The following is an 18,656-nucleotide window of genomic DNA, read 5'->3' as shown; positions in this document are numbered from 1 at the left end:
TTTGCTAAGGGGTTGTCAAACTTGTGAACTTTTTCAAAAAAACAACTCTTTGTTTTGTTGATTGTAATTTTTTTTTTGATTCTAATTCATTTATTGCTGGTTTAATTATTTGTTTCTGTCTACTGGATTGGAGTTTAGCTTACTTCTCTTTTTAAAGGAGCTCCAGGTGTCTCAGGTGTTTCAGATCTTTCCAGAGGCTTTAAACTTGCCTCAGAGTACAGCTTTTACTATGGCCTAGAGGAGCTGGTAATTTGTGTGTTCATTTTTGTTGAATATCATGAACATTTGAATTTCCTTTATAATCTCTTCCATGACCCAATGATGGTTCAACAGTGTGTTGTTCAGCCTCCATGTGTTACAGGATTTTTTTTTGATGGCTTTTGTTGTTGAATTCTAATATTATTATTCCCTTGTGGTTTGAGAAAATGCAGGGTATAATTTCAATGTTTCTGAACTTGGACAAATTTGCATTCTGACCCAGAATGTGGTCTATTTGGAGACTGTTCCCTGTGCTGAACGTGAGAACGTGCTGAATACAGAATGTGATGTTCCATGTCTCTTCCATGATAAGAACATGTATTGTCATGCTGCTTGGTGAAATATTCGGTAGATGTCTGTTAAGTCTAGTTGATCTATGCAGTTGTTTAGATCTGAGGTTTCTCTGTTGAGTTTTTGCTGGGTTGATCTATCCAGCAGGGATAGTGGTGTGTTAAAGTCCCCAACAATTAATGTCTTTGGATCTATGTGAGATTTCAGAGAAAGTAATATTTCTTGGATAAATTTCTGTGCTCCATTGTTTGGTGAATAGATATTTAGAATTGTAATATCTTCCTGGAGAGATCCATAAGTTAGTATGTAGTGACCTTCTTTATCTCTTCTTGATCATTTTAATTTGAAGTCTATTGTATCTGATATTACGATTGCAACTCCTGACTATTTATGATGGCCATTTGCTTGGTGGATTTCAGTTTTAGAATGTTTGTTTTTGTAGGCAAGGTGTGTCTCTTGGAGGCAGCAGATAGAAGGGTCTTGCTTTTTGATCCAACTCGACAGTCTATGTATCTTAATTAGAGAGTTAAGTCCATTAATACTGAGAGTTAGGACAGAGAGGTGTTTGGTAGTTCCTACCAAGTTATCCACCTTCTTGGAGGCTATGGAAACTGGGTTCTTCCTATGCTTCTTGGATTCTCTGTCTGGGGGCTGATTCTTGGCCTTTATTGTGTTCTTGTTGGTTTTCTATGTGTAGGACATCTTTTAATATCGTTTGTAAGGCTGGTTTGGTGGAGAGACATTGTTTCAGTTTTTCTTTGCTGTGGAAGCTTTTTATTTGACCTTCCCTTAGAAAGTAGAGTTTAGCTGGGTACTGTATTCTTGGTTAGATTGAGGTACAAGATTGAAACTGCCCTAGTTTTTATATACCTACATAGAAAATTCTTAGAGGGATTTACATAGACCCAATTTTTTGTTAAATCTTTGCTACTATAACACCTCTCATTTATGTCCTTATTAGAATTGATAGTTTTTAGAAACCTGGACACAAATATTGAGACAAATATATAGTCCTTTCTTTATTTTCCCCAAACCAATTAAATACTTAATAATCTTTGCTGGGTCTTCCACCTTCCTGCAGAAGATGGACGGCGTCCCAGGAAAGGTAAGTGCTCTGCTTGCCGGTTCCCCAGCCTCCTTTAGCCTCGGAGACAGTCAGATGCAGCTGGGAGTCAAGCCAAGCAGGAACTCATTTATTACCACACACCAAGCTCTTTTTAAAGCAAAAAACCAGGTGGCATGGAAGGGGAGGAAAAAAACAACCAATCACTGCAGAGGTCACCCTATCATGCGCCTATGCTTTCTATGCTTTCCCTGCTGTCCACAAGCCATTCATGCACTGACTTCAGGGCATGGTATCCAATCAGATTTTACCGTAAACAACTCTGGCTCTGCCCACTCAACTTCCTTTCAGTGCCATCTTTGCTGCCCATGTGCCCCACAATGCTTAGGTTCTAATTGTAAAATGTGCTTGATATCTGCCTTCTTTGTTTCCATTTCATTTATTTTCATCTTAGTAAAGGTCTTCACTTATACTACTGACATAGACTATATACTGAATGTGTGAACTTGTTAAATTCTTGTTTCTATTATATCTTAGTAGTGGAGTATTATGACTTTGATATCAAATAAACATGATCTCAAAATTTCCGTGGAAATTGGGTATTGTGAAAATAAGTGCTTCACGATTTGTTAAATCAGTACCAATTGAATAAACTCAAATTTTTCACCCTGAAAAGTACAGGATACATGAATGTATGAAAAATTGCCTCTACTCCACCCTACATTACACTAGTGATCTCTCAAGTACATTGTTTTTCTTCCCATTTCTTTTCAGGCTGGTTATTCAGACTGAAATAAAATGAGAAATCCATAAAATACTTCACATGAAAATGCAGTTCCAAAATTTCTACAATTATATAAACTACATACAAGTTTTACTTTATTTTTCCACATGATTTGCTTTCAGTCCATTACAACAACAAATCAAAACAATTTTTAAAAGTAGACTCTATGCAAATAGGTGCTAGTGTAAGATAGATATTTCCCTACAAATGTAGATTCAACCACAGTGATTAATCATTAAAAAATTTAATCCAATATTAACCACAAAATGTAATTCAGAAATAATTTTCTATAAAAGATAGTAAATAGAAAAAATATCTAATTTCACTTAAATTTATTTCTCGTACTTTTGGTAATAGCTAAGCAGCCCAATCAATGTTTATATAGCTTGTATAGAAAAAAATGTAAGATGAAATAATTCACATGTGTCTTTATTAGTCCCTTAATATTTAATAAGTGACTCAAGTAGTAGATTAATTATAACTGGAAGAGTGGTAATAGCATCTGAATACATGTATTCTGTTACCCTGAAATAATTTAATGGTATATTTTTCCTAAAACTCATTCATTAATCCTAGGATTTTTTTTCTAATTGATCTCATTTTCGCCACACTTGGATACAAACATGCGCATAGGCACACCTCCACCTACCTACAGTATGTGTTATGGATCATGAGTATCCCTAATAAAATAATGTGCAGGAATGTACAAGAGCATAATCAATATTTCCAATAGTGAGTAAAAAATGTATGAGCATCACCCTTTTAGGTGCTAAGCTGTGACTTTTAAAAATTAACTCTTTATCTATTGTAGCTGGTATGTTGAATAAATTATGACACTTTTAAGCCCAGCAAATGGACTTAAGTATGATTCTCTTATAATTAAGTAATAAGGTCGTAGCTTATGAGATCTTGTCACTGGGTTCCATAAAACATTACAGCAATCTCACTGTTTCTGCTTAACAGCTTACTCTTCCTGTGAGACCAATGAATTTAACAAGGGGGTAAAGATCAATTAAAGACACAATCTCAGAGAATACATTGTGCTGGTATCTTGAAAACGTAGAAACAAAGTTGCCTCCCCAAATAAGTGAATTTTTGTTTTTATCAGCATTTAAAGCTTTCTATGTATTTGATACATAACAGTTCCTTATATATTTTATAATTTATATATAATTTACATGTTTACATGTTTATATATAATTTACATGTTTATATATTTTGTTTATATATAACTTATTTTTCCATATTTTATTGTAAAAATACTGTACAGGGGGGTTACAGTTACATGAGTAGGGTAATGAGTACATTTCCTATTAAGCATTGTTACCTCCTCCTTTGTTTTTCCCTTACCATTCCTTCCCTCCCTACCTCCCCAAGAACTCCCTTCCCCCAAATTATAAAGTTTGTAACTTATACTCCTCACATTTTTCTTTCACTTACAATGAAGTTTTCCTTTTTAGAAATAATTATAGCTGCATTATCAGTTCATTCTGTTTTCTGTGGAGTTAAAAATTTTAAATCTCCCTCTAACAATGTATACTGTGCAAGTTTTTGGTTTTGGTTGAGATTTGTTCTCATGAAGTCAAGCTTGCTAAAAAAAATTACTATTATCATTGAGCCATGCTTTCTCCCCAACTCTTGTTGCTTTAGTTATTATTCAGATAATGTTTGCTACTGTTTTGGAGCAGAATCCTTACTTTTACCTAATTTTATCTGTATATCTGGAATTATGGACATAATTGTGCTCTACCTTCCAAGCTTGTTTGTTAATATGGTTCTCTTTAACTTCTTTACCCATGATAGTTTGACAATGATTCACTTCACTGCTTCACAAAATCACTGAAATCTTCAGGTATGAACTACAACATCCATACTAAAAGAAAGTTGTAACATTACTGGGGATTGAACTCAGGACCTCATCCTTTCTAATCAAGAGCTCCACCACAATGTCAGATAAAATGCTTATTACATTAAAAGTGAAGAGTATATGATACTTTGAAAAAAGCAAGAAGGATTTAAGTTTCAACCAGCATCAGTGCCAGCTGTGCAATGGGCCTAAGTATGCATCTTAGGCTGTGTAAGTCTTTATAGGCATCAGACTCAAGCACAACCCAACTTAGCATAAATTTTTATAGGTAAGAAACTACTTTTACCAATACTACCTCAAGCTCAGAGAGCATAACATCATCCAAGATTCCATTCACTAGGGATAAGACTGGATAGTATATACAGAACTTTGCCTAGCTGAGTGCAGGTGTCTTCAACCTCACAATGGGCAGAACCTAATGGAAGCTTCTCCCAATCTGCCTGAAAATGGGGCCTTAGTTTTCAAAGGGAGATAAGAAATTCAAGTCTATCAGACTTCCCGCATGTATGCTTGTTTGGCACAATCTCGGGCCAGAAGTCCCCATCATATAATAAGCAGTCCATAGCAATTTGGACCTTTGATATATCCCAGTATGGTGGCAGTCTTGGCAGGCTGTGAACTCAGAGTGTGATATATTTGGTGATATTAGTAACCATGAGAAATACATTGAGGCCTGGAGCTGAAACCTCTATGTATAATGATTTTGCCAAGAACCAGAAGAGTCCTCCAATGCCTGAATTATAAGCAAATAAACACGGACAATGTATTTGAGCCTGCTCTATTCCCCAAAAGAGGCTTATTGAGATGGACTACTGTGTCTAGTTATTGTTCCTGGTTCCCGTTCTGAACAAACTATCAATAGGGAATTAGGACAAGCATGAGCTTGGATTGCCATCTGGTGCTAAAACATTGACAAGATCCCAACAGCAAACTTTGAGAAAACCTGTATTGAGGATGATATTTAATGGTAAAATAGTGGAAGCAACTAATGGTAAAATAGTGGAAGCAACTACATGTGCTCAGAAAATTAGGGATTTACCTGGGATTCTAGAATAACAAACACAAAACAAGATTACAAAGACAGGAATAAATATCTAATTGTTCAATATTCAGATGACCTCTCCTATCAAAAATATTGAAATATTTTAGTGGAAAAAATGCTCTCTGCTATGTTCAAAATAAGGATCCAATAAAAGATCAGGTAATAAACAGTATGAGAGAAGTTAAAATAACTGTGTTAAGGAAACTCAATGAGATTCAATAAAACACGAGTTAGAAAGCAAAAAATTACATAAAAGCCCCAAATCCATGTATCTAAGGTTCAAGAAGACTTGCAAATATTTCTGTAGTGTTACATTTTACAAACTCTATCTCATATCTTAATAAACCATTCTCATTTTGAAGCCCTGACTCTATCTTGAATTTAAGCCAGTCTACTACAGGTATTTTCAACTGAGGTTTTAATTAATTGATTTCATTGAGTTTTATATCCAGAATTCAATATGACTTCTTTTTTAAAAATCCTATATTTTTATTGAATTCCTCTTTGACATCTTGCATCATCTATTTAGTTTTATTAATTCATTATTTGTGCTTTCTTGGAATTTATTCACCTTTTGCCTCTTTTACTACCAGGTATTCCCTGCCAGACTCTGTGTCTACTGAGTAGCACTGCAGAATTAGCATGGCCTTTGTCCCGCTATTTCTGTGCTTCCCCTTACCATCCCCCCAAACAGATAAACTTACATACAAGAAAAAGTTAGAGAAATCAAAAACAGCCCCCAAAAATGGAAAAACAAAACACCAACAAACACAAAAAATAAAATAAAAAATCTGTTGCTTCTGTTTCTTAGAGTTTATTTAGCTAAACATCATTTTACATGATCATAGGCACATAGCTATTGAGCCTTTGTGATCTCCTATGAATATATTCCTTTGGTCTCACTCTATGAATATTTAGAGTTCAGTTTAATTTATCACATCTAAGTGTGTATATGTATCATATATATATATATATATATATATATATCTCATATATATGTTTAACACCCAATGTGTTTACTTGTAGATTTATAGGCACAATCTAGTTACTACAAATGAGGGAACACAGGCTACCTATCTTCCATTTGGGTGTGGCTTACTTCACTTAATATATTTTTTTCCAAATCTTTCCATTTCCATAAAAATGGGCAATACCACTAAAGCTACCAGCACAACTATGTTTATTGCAGCATTATTTACCATAGCTAAGATATGGAACTAACCTAGATATGCCCCTCAGTAGATGAATGAATCAAGAAAATGTGGTATATATACACAATGGAATTCTATGCCTCCATCAGAAAGAATGACATTGCTGTATTTGTTAGGAAATGGAAAGGCTTGGAAAAAAATTATATTAAGTGAAGTAAGCCAGGCCCAAAGAAACATAGGTCCCGTGGTTTCCCTTATTTGCAATAACTAGTATATGTCCTGAGTCAAGCAGAAAAGGTCAGATAAGTTGATGTTAGGGGAATGAACCCCAAGATAACTATTCAAATGTTTTTTTTTTGTTTTTTTTTTTCTTTCATGCAATTGTTTCTAACATATTTATAAGATGATTTCTATGTTGCCTTGTATGTCCCTCCCCCATAGTATAACCCATGCTATCACTGTATTTGATGTTGGTATAATTTGTGAAGGGGAAGGGAAAAAACAAATCATTTAACTAGGGATAGAGGGGGGACCCATTACAACAATGAGATATACAAGTCGTTATGTTGAAAAACGAACTTTGCAACTTTGGTTGGGGGTGGGAGGAGGTTCTCGTGGGAGGAGGGGGAGTATGGGAAGGCGTGGGAAGGTGAAACAAAGAGGAGGCAACAATGCTTGATAAGAAATGTACTCATTATCTTGCCTATGTAATTGTAACTCCTCTGTACAGTATTCTCACAATAAAAAATAAATAAGAAAAAAGAAAAAAAGAAAATGGGCAATACCATTCTTTCTGATGGATGCATAAAATTCCATTGTGTGTGTGTGTATTCATATATATATTATTCATCCATGATTGATTCCATACTTGGTGATGGTAAACAATGCTTTAGTGAACATGGTTATGCTGGTAACTTTAGTGTGGCCTGGTTTGTGGTCAAATGAATAAATGCCCAGAAGTAGGATTGTTGGCTCTTAGGGAAACTATGTTTAGCCTTTAGAGGAACCTCCATACTACTTTCCAGAGTGGTCCAACCAGTTTGCATTCCCACCAATAGTGCAGTAGTGTTCGCTTTCATCACATTATCACCAGCATCTGTTATTCTTAGTTTTCTTGATAATGGCCATTCTAACTGGGTGAGGTGGAATCTCAATTTTTAATATGTTTTTTATTATAAAAATACTGTACAGAGGGGTTAAAGTTACCTGAGCAAGGTAATGAGTACATTTCCTATCAAACATTGTTACCTCCTCCTTTATTTTGATTAACATTTCTTTTGTGGCCAAATATGTTGAATATCTCTTCATGTGTCTATTGGCTATTCTTACTTCTTCTGAGAAGTCTCTCTCTGAGTATTTAGTCCATTTATTAATTGGGTTGTTGTTTCTTGAGGGTTTATTTTGGGGGTTAATTTTTTTAGCTCTAAGTATATTGTATATATGAGGCCTTTATCTGATGCGTAGCTAATAAAATGGTCTCTCATTCTGTGGGCTTTCTATTTATCTTGCTAGCTATGTAGTTTGCCATGCAAAATCTTCAGTTTGATGCAATCCCATTTACCCAGTCTTTCTTTGATTTGTTGTGACTCTGGATCTTTACTTAGGAAGCTTCAACTTTTGTCTAGTGCTTCCCCTATCCCTTCCTGTTATATTTTCATGGCATCTAGCTTTCCATTGAGGTCTTTGAACCACTTAGAATTGATTCTGGTGCAGGGTGATACATATATGGATCTAGCTTCAATTTTCTGCATATGTATAGCCAATTTTTCCAGCACCATTGTTAAAGAGGCTGACGCTTTCATCCTGTTTTTGCTTCTCTTATCAAATAGTAGGTGACCATAGGTCTCTGGGTTCATTTCTTGGTCTTCTATTACAGTCAGTTATTGAGATAAAATGAATCTTAATTGCTTTGTATTAATTGACTACAAGTAATACTCTATTACCCTATAATACAGATTAATCTAGAATGACTAGAAGCCACCCTGGTGTAGAATTCATTTTACTCAAACTTGTATGTATGTGATTTTTCAAACTATCATGAACATTGTTCAAAAAGGAATAACTTTTATTGACATATCTGTACCTTGGTTGCTTTTATTTAATTACATCTCACTTCAGGCAGCTTTTCTTTTTTCCATGCTACATCAATTTCTTTGTTTTTTTAACCTTTCCTTGTTTCTTTCCTTCACTTCTCTTCAATTGCAGATGGTACATCAAGATGTCTTTACTGATTGTTTTGTAATAAAATCTTTCACAGCAAATAAGAATAGATATTTTAGTTTATAGGAGAAAACTCTAGGAATAAGACAAGATATAAGAAGAATAATTCTTTAAATAAGTCCAAAACATATATATTGGCAAAAGTGTAATAATCTTTACCTAATCCGAAGAAACTTTGATACTGGTAAGAATAAATTTGTGTTTTTATTCTTTCAGTTTTCTGAGGCAAGTTCATGGGCAAGACATGTAATAATTTAGAAAACATTGAACCATGTTTGGAACCCTGAGTCCATAGTTCACTTTTGTGTGTGTGCGTGTGTATGTATGTGTGCGATTTTGAACACGTTTATGACTTTAGAATGTGAATCTGCAATAACATGGATATAATTACAATAAAATCATGAATTAAAAAATATTTTTAATGGATAACATTTTCAATTTATTAACACAAACTTTATGCATTGTCCAGGAATAATTCAAAATATTCCTTTGAACTCAAATAGTGTAATCCCTTAGAACAGCAATTTGAACTCAAATCATGTAATTCTTTAGAAAGCAATATTAAAGTTCAACGAAATAAACACCAGGAACTATGTACTTGAAATGAGGGGAGTGGAGTCAAGCAGAAATGGTAGATGAAAGAAGAGATAAAGGGAGAATACCTTCAAGCATTCAACTTATACCCTACAAAATTAGGAAGAATAATGGAAAGGGGGAGTAAGGTTGAGATTATTGAAATGGGTGACATTGAGAAAGATGCGTTGTATTCATAAACAGCTTTCTTAAAGGGCAACTCCTTTGTACAACTATTTATAGATAATAAAAAATAACAATAACAATCACTCTGATCTGACAGTTAAATACTTTTAGAAATCAAGATTATAGGATAAACATTGAATCTGGCTGAAGCTATTTTGAATGTATGTGTTTAGATTTATGATCATGTTTTTATTACTAATTAATATATTTACCTATAAATTTTAATAAAAATATTTAAGTACTCAAAGCATAGAAAGACTTATTAGAAAATACATATTACTGGGGTGAGGTGGATCTCAATGTAGTTTTAATTTGCATTTATTTTATGGCCAGAGATGTTGAATATTTCTTTATATGCTCATTGGCTATTATTTCCTCTCCAGAGAAGTCTTTTTTAATTCTTTAGCCCACTTATGAATGAGATGGCTGTTTCTTTGAGTATTTGTTATTAGGAGGTTCAATTTTTTTAGCTTTATATATATATATATATATATATATATATATATATATATATTTGATATGAGACCCTTGTCTATTTTATAGTTGGTGAAGATCTTCTCCCAATCTGTGGATTTTCTGTTTATCTTGATTGCTATGTCCTTTGTCATGCAGAATCACTGAAGATTAATGCAATCCCATGTATCCAGCCTTTGATTTGTATGTGTTTGATTTGTTGTGTTTCTGGATCTCTATTTAGGAAGTTTAAACTTGTGCCAAAAAGCCCTAGTGTATCCCCTTTCCTGTAATATTTCAGTGTATCTTCTTTACTTTCTTTCTTTCTTTCTTTCTTTCTTTCTTTCTTTCTTTCTTTCTTTCTTTCTTTCTTTCTTTCTTTCTTTCTTCCTTCCTTCCTTCCTTCCCTTCCTTCTTTCTTTCTTTCTTTCTTTCTTTCTTTCTTTCTTTCTTTCTTTCTTTCTTTCTTTCTTTCTTTCTTTCTTTCTTTCTTTCTTTCTTTCTTTTTCTTTCTTTCTTTCTTTCTCTCTCTCTCTCTCTGCCTGCCTGCCTGCCTGTCTTTCTTTCTTTCTTTCTTTTTTTTAATTTTTTTTTATTGTGAAAATACCATACAGAGGGGTTACATGGACAAGGTAATGAGTACATTTCTTATCAAACATTGTTGCCTCCTCCTTTGTTTCCCCTTCCCATACCTTCCCATCTTCCACCCCCTCCCACTCCCCTCTCCATACCCCCAACCCCCTGGCCAAGGTTGTAAAGTTTGTTCTTCAACATACCATCTTGTACATCTCATTGTTGCAATGGGTCCACCTGTATTCCTATTTAAACGATTTGTTTTTTTCCCTTCCCCTCCACAATTTTACCAATTTCAAATACAGTGAAAACAGGGGTTATGCTGTGGGGGAGGGACATAAAAAGCAACAAAGAAATCATCTTATAAATATGTTAGAAACAATCGCAAGAAAGATGAAACATTTGAAGACTTACCTTGGGGTTAACTTCACCTAACATCAACTTATCTGACCTTTTCTGCTTGTGTCAAACGTGGTTTTTCTTATTTGCAATAACTAGTATAGGTCTGAGACAAGCAGGGTATCTACTCTTATCTCAAGTTAGAATGGCCATTATCAAGATAACTAACAACAGATGTTGGCATGGATGTGGCCAAAAGGGAATGTTATTACACTATTGGGGGAAATATAAACTGGTTCAACCACTCTGAAAAGCAGTATGGAAGTTCCTCAAAAGGCTAAACACAGGACTCCCTTTTGATCCATTTACCCAAATGACGACAAACAAGGTCATATTAAAGCTACCAGCATAACTATGTTTATCTATCATTATTTACCATAGCTAAGATATGGAACCAACACAGATGCCCCTCAATAGATGAATGGACCAAGAAAATATATATACACAACAGAATTCTATGCTTCCATCAGAAAGAATGGCATTACCCCATTCATAAGGAAATGGAAAGACTTAGGGAAAAACCATATAAAGTGAAGTAAGCCAGATCCAAAGAAACATAGGCTCCATGTTTTCCCTCATTTGTAATAATTACTGTATGTCTAGAATAATCCTAGCAGAGGACCACAAAAATGATGTCAATAGAAATGAACTCCAAGATATGGAAATAAGAGGGTTTTTTTATGTACTGTTTGAAGTTCTTTCTTTTTCATTTCATTTTTATGTTTTTTTCCTGTGGTTAATCCCCTACTGCCACTGTATTGATTTTGATACCCTGTGTCTTGTATATACGTTGGGGAAAGAAGGGGAATAACAAAATGGTGAGACGAAAGACAAAGAGTGAACCAATGCAACAGCGATACTTACAAGACACTATGTTGGAAATGAATTTTAAAACTGGGTGGGGGAGTTAAGGGAGAGTGAAAGTGGAAGAAAAACGAGGAAGAGTGTAACAATGTTTGACAAGAAATGTATTCATGACTTTACTTACGTAGCTGTAACTCCTCTGTACATCATATTCACAATAAAATAAAATTTAAGAAAAAAGAAAATACATATTACTGAGAATTATTCAACTTTGAACAGAAAAATAGTTGGTGAAATATGAGTGTATAGTTGACATGGTATATATTGTTTAAATAAGCTTCATAGAATCTTCTTAGAAAAACCTTAGCACTGAGTTACAGTACTTAGTGTGAACTACACAAAAATTTCACACTGGCATATCATTCATATTTGACAAATGGTGATGGTTTACAACTACAATAAGTACAGTAGCTTTATATTTATCATACATGATTTTAATGGTTGCCTTATCCTCCTTTATTGTAAATCCATTCTAATCTATACATAATGGATATAAAGCACATTCAGGAAATATTTTATGATGATAAACTTTAAGGAACTATACTCTGAAGATTTAAATATATTACTGGGTAAATAAACTGAAGTTTAATCATTCAGAGGCAGAGGAAGCTTCCAGGAAAATATCTAACAAGACAAAAAGGCTGTAGTATGAAAAGATGCTAGTAAATAAATATTTGTCTCTTACTATTCAATTCTCAATACGTAAGGAGAGTTACAATCAATGATGTACACTTGTTTTCCAATTATTTTTACCATATGTAAGTTACAAATGTCATTGGCATAAATGTACAAATAAAGATTATTTGCTGAGGATGCACACATAAACACAGCTTCATTTATATCACACAAATACCAAGATACGTACAGTGATATATGATCCTTGATTCCAACTGGAGAATTTGTATTTTTGAAATGTTAGCAAATACCACAGTCAGACATTGTTTTATGCATCTCTTTAAATAATGTAATTATGATTGTTAAAAAACTATTTTATATTGTAATTATAAAGTTTTGCACAATATACAAACAATAGTTTGTCATTCATTTTGTACTTCAGAATCTGTTGTATGGTTGTATTCTTTAAATTATTGAAAAGATTTTTAGCTCTTAAATTAATATGTATTCTATTATTTTTCATCTAAATGTCCCCTGTTGAGACATTTGAAGGTGTATTAGTGCTACAATCAAGTGTAATGAGGTTTGTAGTTAGTGAGATCCACTCCAATGAAAACAACAGGAAAAGTTCTGTAGGAGAGAATACATTGTAAAGAAAAAAAACTTGAAATGAACTGGTAATTTGCAAAGAGAAATTTTTAAACAGAACAATAATTATCATGCAAGCTATTTAAATAAGGATAGTTTATAAATCTTTTGAAAGATTCACATATAAAAGGTAATGAGAAAATTATTTTACTATTAATAAGTATTTATGTGACTACAAAACTCACAATGAGAAATAGATTGTAAAGTTTTGGGGTTTTTTTCCCTAAATACTGAGCTATCTAACAGAAATTGTACTTTCAGATTCTTCACATTTAGAAGGCCATAACAATGCCATTAAATTTCCTTGCTCCTTAAGTAGCTACTCCTTATCAGCTTTTTATTTTTACTGGCCTAACATCTCCCTTCAGTTTCTTTTGTATCCATAGACTTCTCATTATTAAGAATTCCTTTCACATGGTCCTGCTTTGTGAAAGCATGATTTTACTTATCTCTTGTTAATTCTTACATTTTTACAATCTTTCTCCTTATAGAAATGGAACAAAAGCCAATGCAGACTATTGTTTCTGTTACATCATTATTTGTATCATTTCAAAACTGGTTTACAATCATATGTGTGTGTGTTTGTGTGTGTGTGTGTGTGTGTGTGTGCGCGCGCGCGTGCGCGCGCGCGCGCACATGCGCACTTGTGTATGGCTACAACTGCGTCTTCCTTATCTATTGACAATTTCTGATTATGCTCTAGTTACATAGTAAGTTATACTTCATTATTATTTATTCTTTAAAATACAAATGTTTCTGGGTCTGGAAAGGTAGCTCAATGGTAGAGTGCTTGCCTCGCATGCATGAGGCACTGGATTCACATAAATAGAAAAAGCACCACATAAATAGAAAAAGCTAGAAGTGGTATTATGACTCAAGCGGTAGAGTGCTAGCCTTGAGTCAGAGATCTGAGGGATGGTGCCCAGGACCAGAGTTCAAGCCCATGATCGACCAAAAGAAAAAAAAATACAAATGTTTCATAAAATAATCTTCTGTATATCAACTCTATAATTACAATAAAAATCTCAAAGGAAAAATAAATAAATTATAAAATACAAATGTTGCTCACTTGAGAATACAGTTCCTGATATTTGGAAAATATTCATGAAACATTGAATTACCTGAGAAAACAATATTTCTTTCTTATAATTATTATACCACTTTCCCTGAATCTTAAAGTAGATTTGATTTATCTAACCCTAATATTTTAATCATTTAATCTTTTTTTTACATAATCACATTTCATAGTATATTAATACCATAAATAGTGGTAAAGATAAAACCTATGAAATTAAAAACTGTTAAAAAATCTTTAATTTTTATTACATTTATGGTATTGATACATGTTATAAGGAAAGATACCTAGAATATTTATTTCCGAGTTCAGTTAATCTATTTTTATTAAATATATCAGCCTACATGGTTATTTCAGCATTGTTAAAAAACTATTGCTTTCAATAATGATAGTATATAAGTATGAAATAAGATAATATAATTGAGCTATCCTAAATTATAAATGCATATATTCTTTCCAGTGAAAATTTGCTACTGGGGTTGTATAACATGATGGCTTAGCACTGTTACTAAAGATTAATGTCGTTCTAAAACTGTAAAAGTCATAATAGAGCAAATTATAAACACTAATATCAAGGAGAATTCTTCTGAGGTGGTACCTATGTCATATCATATATCAAGCTTGAAGATAAACTCCCACCAATTCAGTTGTATTAGTTGGAGGCTGGAAAAGATAGATGATGGTAAAAACAGTGTGCAGAATTAAGGCTGACTAGAGTAAGGCAGGGGAAAAAAATGTGTTGCAGATAAACACTAGAACAAAGTATAGATTTATACCCATGGGCATCAACTCTGGGAAATGGCAGCAGCAGACATATCGCACTGTCATATATATGGTCATCTCAAATGAGATGGTTCCTTTGGAATACATGCATCATTCAGTCTGTGAGGCACAGAGTTGCTTCTAAAGCAGCAATTGATTATGACCTAGCAGCAGTCACCATAGTGACTGAGTGAGTCCAGACTACACATGTACATTGAGTAGAAGGAACCTTGGGAAACAGGTCTGTAATTTCAGACATGCACATAAATAGGATGGCATCACTGAGAGTTCTTGTCATCGCATCTGGTACAGAGGATTGAATTTCATGGACTATAAAACACAGGTCCAAAATTTACAAAAGCAAGGTTTTTTGTACTTATTAAAATCTCACAATCTCCCTTAAAATTTATTTTTCATGTTTTTATATTACAAGACAAAAAAATCCTAATTATTTTATGCATTAGAAGAACATAATAGTTTCTAGGGTGGTCTTTACTAGTAAATTTCCACAAATGTCAACAACATCTTACCTGGGATAAATTTTCCTCATGTCATAGACTAAATTGTGAATTTAATGAAAATGATTTTGATTTTCTTGGTTAACAATTTAACTTAAGGAAGAATGTTCATATTGGTGATTTTCTGAATCCAAACTACAATAGTTGGGTAGTATACAGATAGTTCTCCAATAATCAATTTATTTTTACACATGCAATTTATAAATTAGCTTAATGAAATAATTTTATTGTGTATTTTATAATTATACTCAGATTTAAGACATGGTCATATTTGTTATGCTTAATTCAGAAAGGGAACAAAATATTAGTCATAAAGTGAATATTTACAGTTAATATACAGTAATCACTTAAAAACACTAATATGTTAAAATATTGACAATCACATTTCGATTGACCTATAATTAGGGTAACTCTTTATTTACTACTTACTTACAGACTAGTAAATACTTGATAGAGACTTTGAAGCAGAAATTTTACACTGAAATTTTCATATTATCATTCAATTAAGAAATGAAGATAACTCCCCAGGGCCTCCACTCGCCCGCCCGCGCCCGCCCGCACCCGCCCGCACCCGCCCGCACCCGCCCGCGCCCGCTCGCGCTCCCCGTCCACCCCGCCCACCCCCTCGGTTCTCTTGGTTAGTCCACCGTTGCCCCCTCGGCTGCCCGCCTTCATCTCTGAGCTTTGCCACTCGCGGACCACGCATCGTGGGTGTGAAAAGACTGGACCTGGGAGTCATCGCTTGAGCCTTTTACCTGAGAAGCTCAAGGTACTTTGCTAAACTTCTGTCACACACACTGTACGTTTTGCGCACATATGTAAGAGATGGCTGCCATCCGAAAGAAACTTGTGATTGTCGGTGATGGAGCTTGTGGCAAGACATGCTTGCTCATAGTCTTCAGCAAGGACCAGTTCCCAGAGGTTTATGTGCCCACGGTGTTTGAGAACTATGTGGCAGATATTGAAGTGGATGGACAGCAGGTAGAACTGGCTTTGTGGGACACAGCTGGGCAGGAAGATTATGATCGCCTGAGACCCCTCTCCTACCCAGACACTGATGTTATACTGATGTGTTTCTCCGTTGACAGCCCTGATAGTTTAGAAAACATCCCAGAAAAGTGGACTCCAGAAGTTAAGCATTTCTGTCCCAGCGTGCCCATTATCCTGGTTGGAAACAAGAAGGATCTTCGGAATGATAAGCATACGAGGCGGGAGTTGGCTAAGATGAAGCAGGAGCCAGTTAAACCTGAAGAGGGCAGAGATATGGCCAACAGGATTGGCGCTTTAGGGTACATGGAGTGTTCAGCAAAGGCCAACGACGGAGTGAGAGAGGTTTTTGAAATGGCCACGAGAGCCGCTCTGCAAACCAGTCGTGGGAAGAAAAACTCTGGGTGCCTTGTCTTGTGAAAACTTGCTGCGCGCACAGCCCTCACGCGGTTCGTTTTGAAGTGCTGTTTATTAATCTTAGCGTAGGATTACTGACCTTCTTATCTACACTTTACCTAACATTACAAATCAGAAGTCATCCAGTATTTAGAAGCCAACCATGACTATTAATGATGTCCAACCCGTCTGACCTGCCAGGGTCCTTCTGACACTGCTCTGACAGCTCTCTCTGCACTCCACCTGACACACCAGGCGCTAAGTCAAGGAATTTCTTCTTGCTTCTTTCTAGGAAGAGAAATGGTAACTTTTGTGAATTAAGCTGTAACTACTTTATAACTAACATGTCCTGCCTAACATCTCTCAGTTGCGAAGAACTCTGGTGAGTCGCCACTATCAGAGCTTCTACTCCTTCATAGATTTTCACTGGCCCAGCTCTAGTTTTTCTTTATTTTGTTTTGTTTGAAAATGTACTCAGCCAGAAAGGCAAGTCCTCGGCAGCTGTGGCAGAGTTACAGTTCTGTGGTTTCATGTTGGTTACCTTATAGTTACTGTGTAATTAGTGCCACTTAAAGTATGTTACCAAAAATAAATATATCTACCCCACACTAGATGTGGTATTTTTTGTATAATTCAATTTCCTAATACTGATACTTGTCATTCCCAAAAAAAAAAAAAAAAAAGTGTACTGGGCTGGGAAGGTGGCTCAGTGGTAGAGCGCTTGGCTTGCATGCCTGAGGCCCTGGGTTCGATTCCTCAGCACCACATAAAGCAAAATGAAAAAAGCCAGAAGTGGCGCTGTGGCTCAAGTGGTAGAGCGCTAGCCTTGAGCTGAAGAGCTGAAGGACAGCGCCCAGGCCGAGTTCAGGCCCCACGACAGGACCCCCCCCCCCCCAAAAATTCCCATTTTGTCTTTTTCTCTGATAAAATATGGCCATATCACTGAAAACAGCCCATCCTTCATATCCCAGTACCCTGTTCAGGAGCTGGGCTAACTATATAAGAATTTGGTTTCACTCTTGAGGCAATTAGACACTTGGCATAGCCGTTTTCACCTGGACTGCAGGGGCTGGCTCTAATTCAGAGTGCTCCTTTCCTCCTGTATCCAGATTCCCTCCCACGGGAGCCACCAGCTCTCATGAGAGACACTGGGCTTTCTCTTCTCTCCAGCTGACTAAACTTTTTTTCTCTACCAGTTAATTTTTCCAACTAATAGAATAAAGGCAGTTTTCTTAAAAAAAAAAAAAAAAGAAAGAAAGAAATGAAGATAAAAATGTATCTTTGGAAGTAGGAATTTTCATAATAAAATAAGATTCAATTTAAGAAAAAATAATATTTGTACTTTAGTCTGTTGGTTCCTTGCAAGAGTGTTGCCTATTATTTATATAAACAGACCAAATGTGCCTTAAGCATGTAAGTATATTTAGATGTGCAAATTGATTGTTTGTGAAACATAAGGTGTTATATAGTGCCAATAGAGAAGTTAGATAAAATTTTAGAGTATTTTACCAAAGTTTATTATTTAGGAAAATATATAAAATATTTGATCCAAAGTACCACCTAAGAAGAAAAACAAAGAAAACAAAAAGGAGAGTGTTAACTCAAATTTCAAGAAGAAACCATGTCCTTTTGGTGTTCTGAAGGAAGTCTCATGGAAGACACACTAAAAATCTTATCATTTGAATGGGAAATAGCATTCCAGGCTTTAAAACAAGCTTATGTTCAGGAAACAGAGATATGGTAAACATAGTCAGGTATGGTTGAATCAGAAGGTCATGGAAAACAAACCAATTTTGAATCATTTGGGGTTAAATTTTTGAGAAGGGTTTAAAATTTAATGCTGGGTTTTAGAAAAACATTCTGATAGCAAATTGATAGAAAAGTAAAAGACAAGGAAGCAGCATGTGTTTTCGATGCTGCTAGAATTCAAA

The 18,656-nt window shown here is 34.8% G+C and overlaps 1 protein-coding gene across 1 annotated transcript; it reads left to right on the top strand.

The window, feature by feature from the left end:
* Positions 1-16,071: 16,071 nt before the first annotated feature.
* LOC122115017 (transforming protein RhoA-like) lies at positions 16,072-16,749 on the top strand. Its single transcript, XM_042688312.1, has one exon. The coding sequence runs from the start codon at positions 16,168-16,170 to the stop codon at positions 16,747-16,749; it is 582 nt and encodes a 193-aa protein (XP_042544246.1). The 5' UTR covers positions 16,072-16,167.
* The last annotated feature ends 1,907 nt before the right edge of the window (positions 16,750-18,656 follow it).

This window comes from Dipodomys spectabilis, unplaced genomic scaffold (assembly GCF_019054845.1).
Source record: "Dipodomys spectabilis isolate Male_0828 unplaced genomic scaffold, ASM1905484v1 ptg000115l, whole genome shotgun sequence".
In the NCBI taxonomy this organism is placed as follows: domain Eukaryota; kingdom Metazoa; phylum Chordata; class Mammalia; order Rodentia; family Heteromyidae; genus Dipodomys; species Dipodomys spectabilis.
The sequence above is the reverse complement of the archived record's forward strand: the minus strand, read 5'-3'. Positions and strand labels throughout refer to the sequence as shown.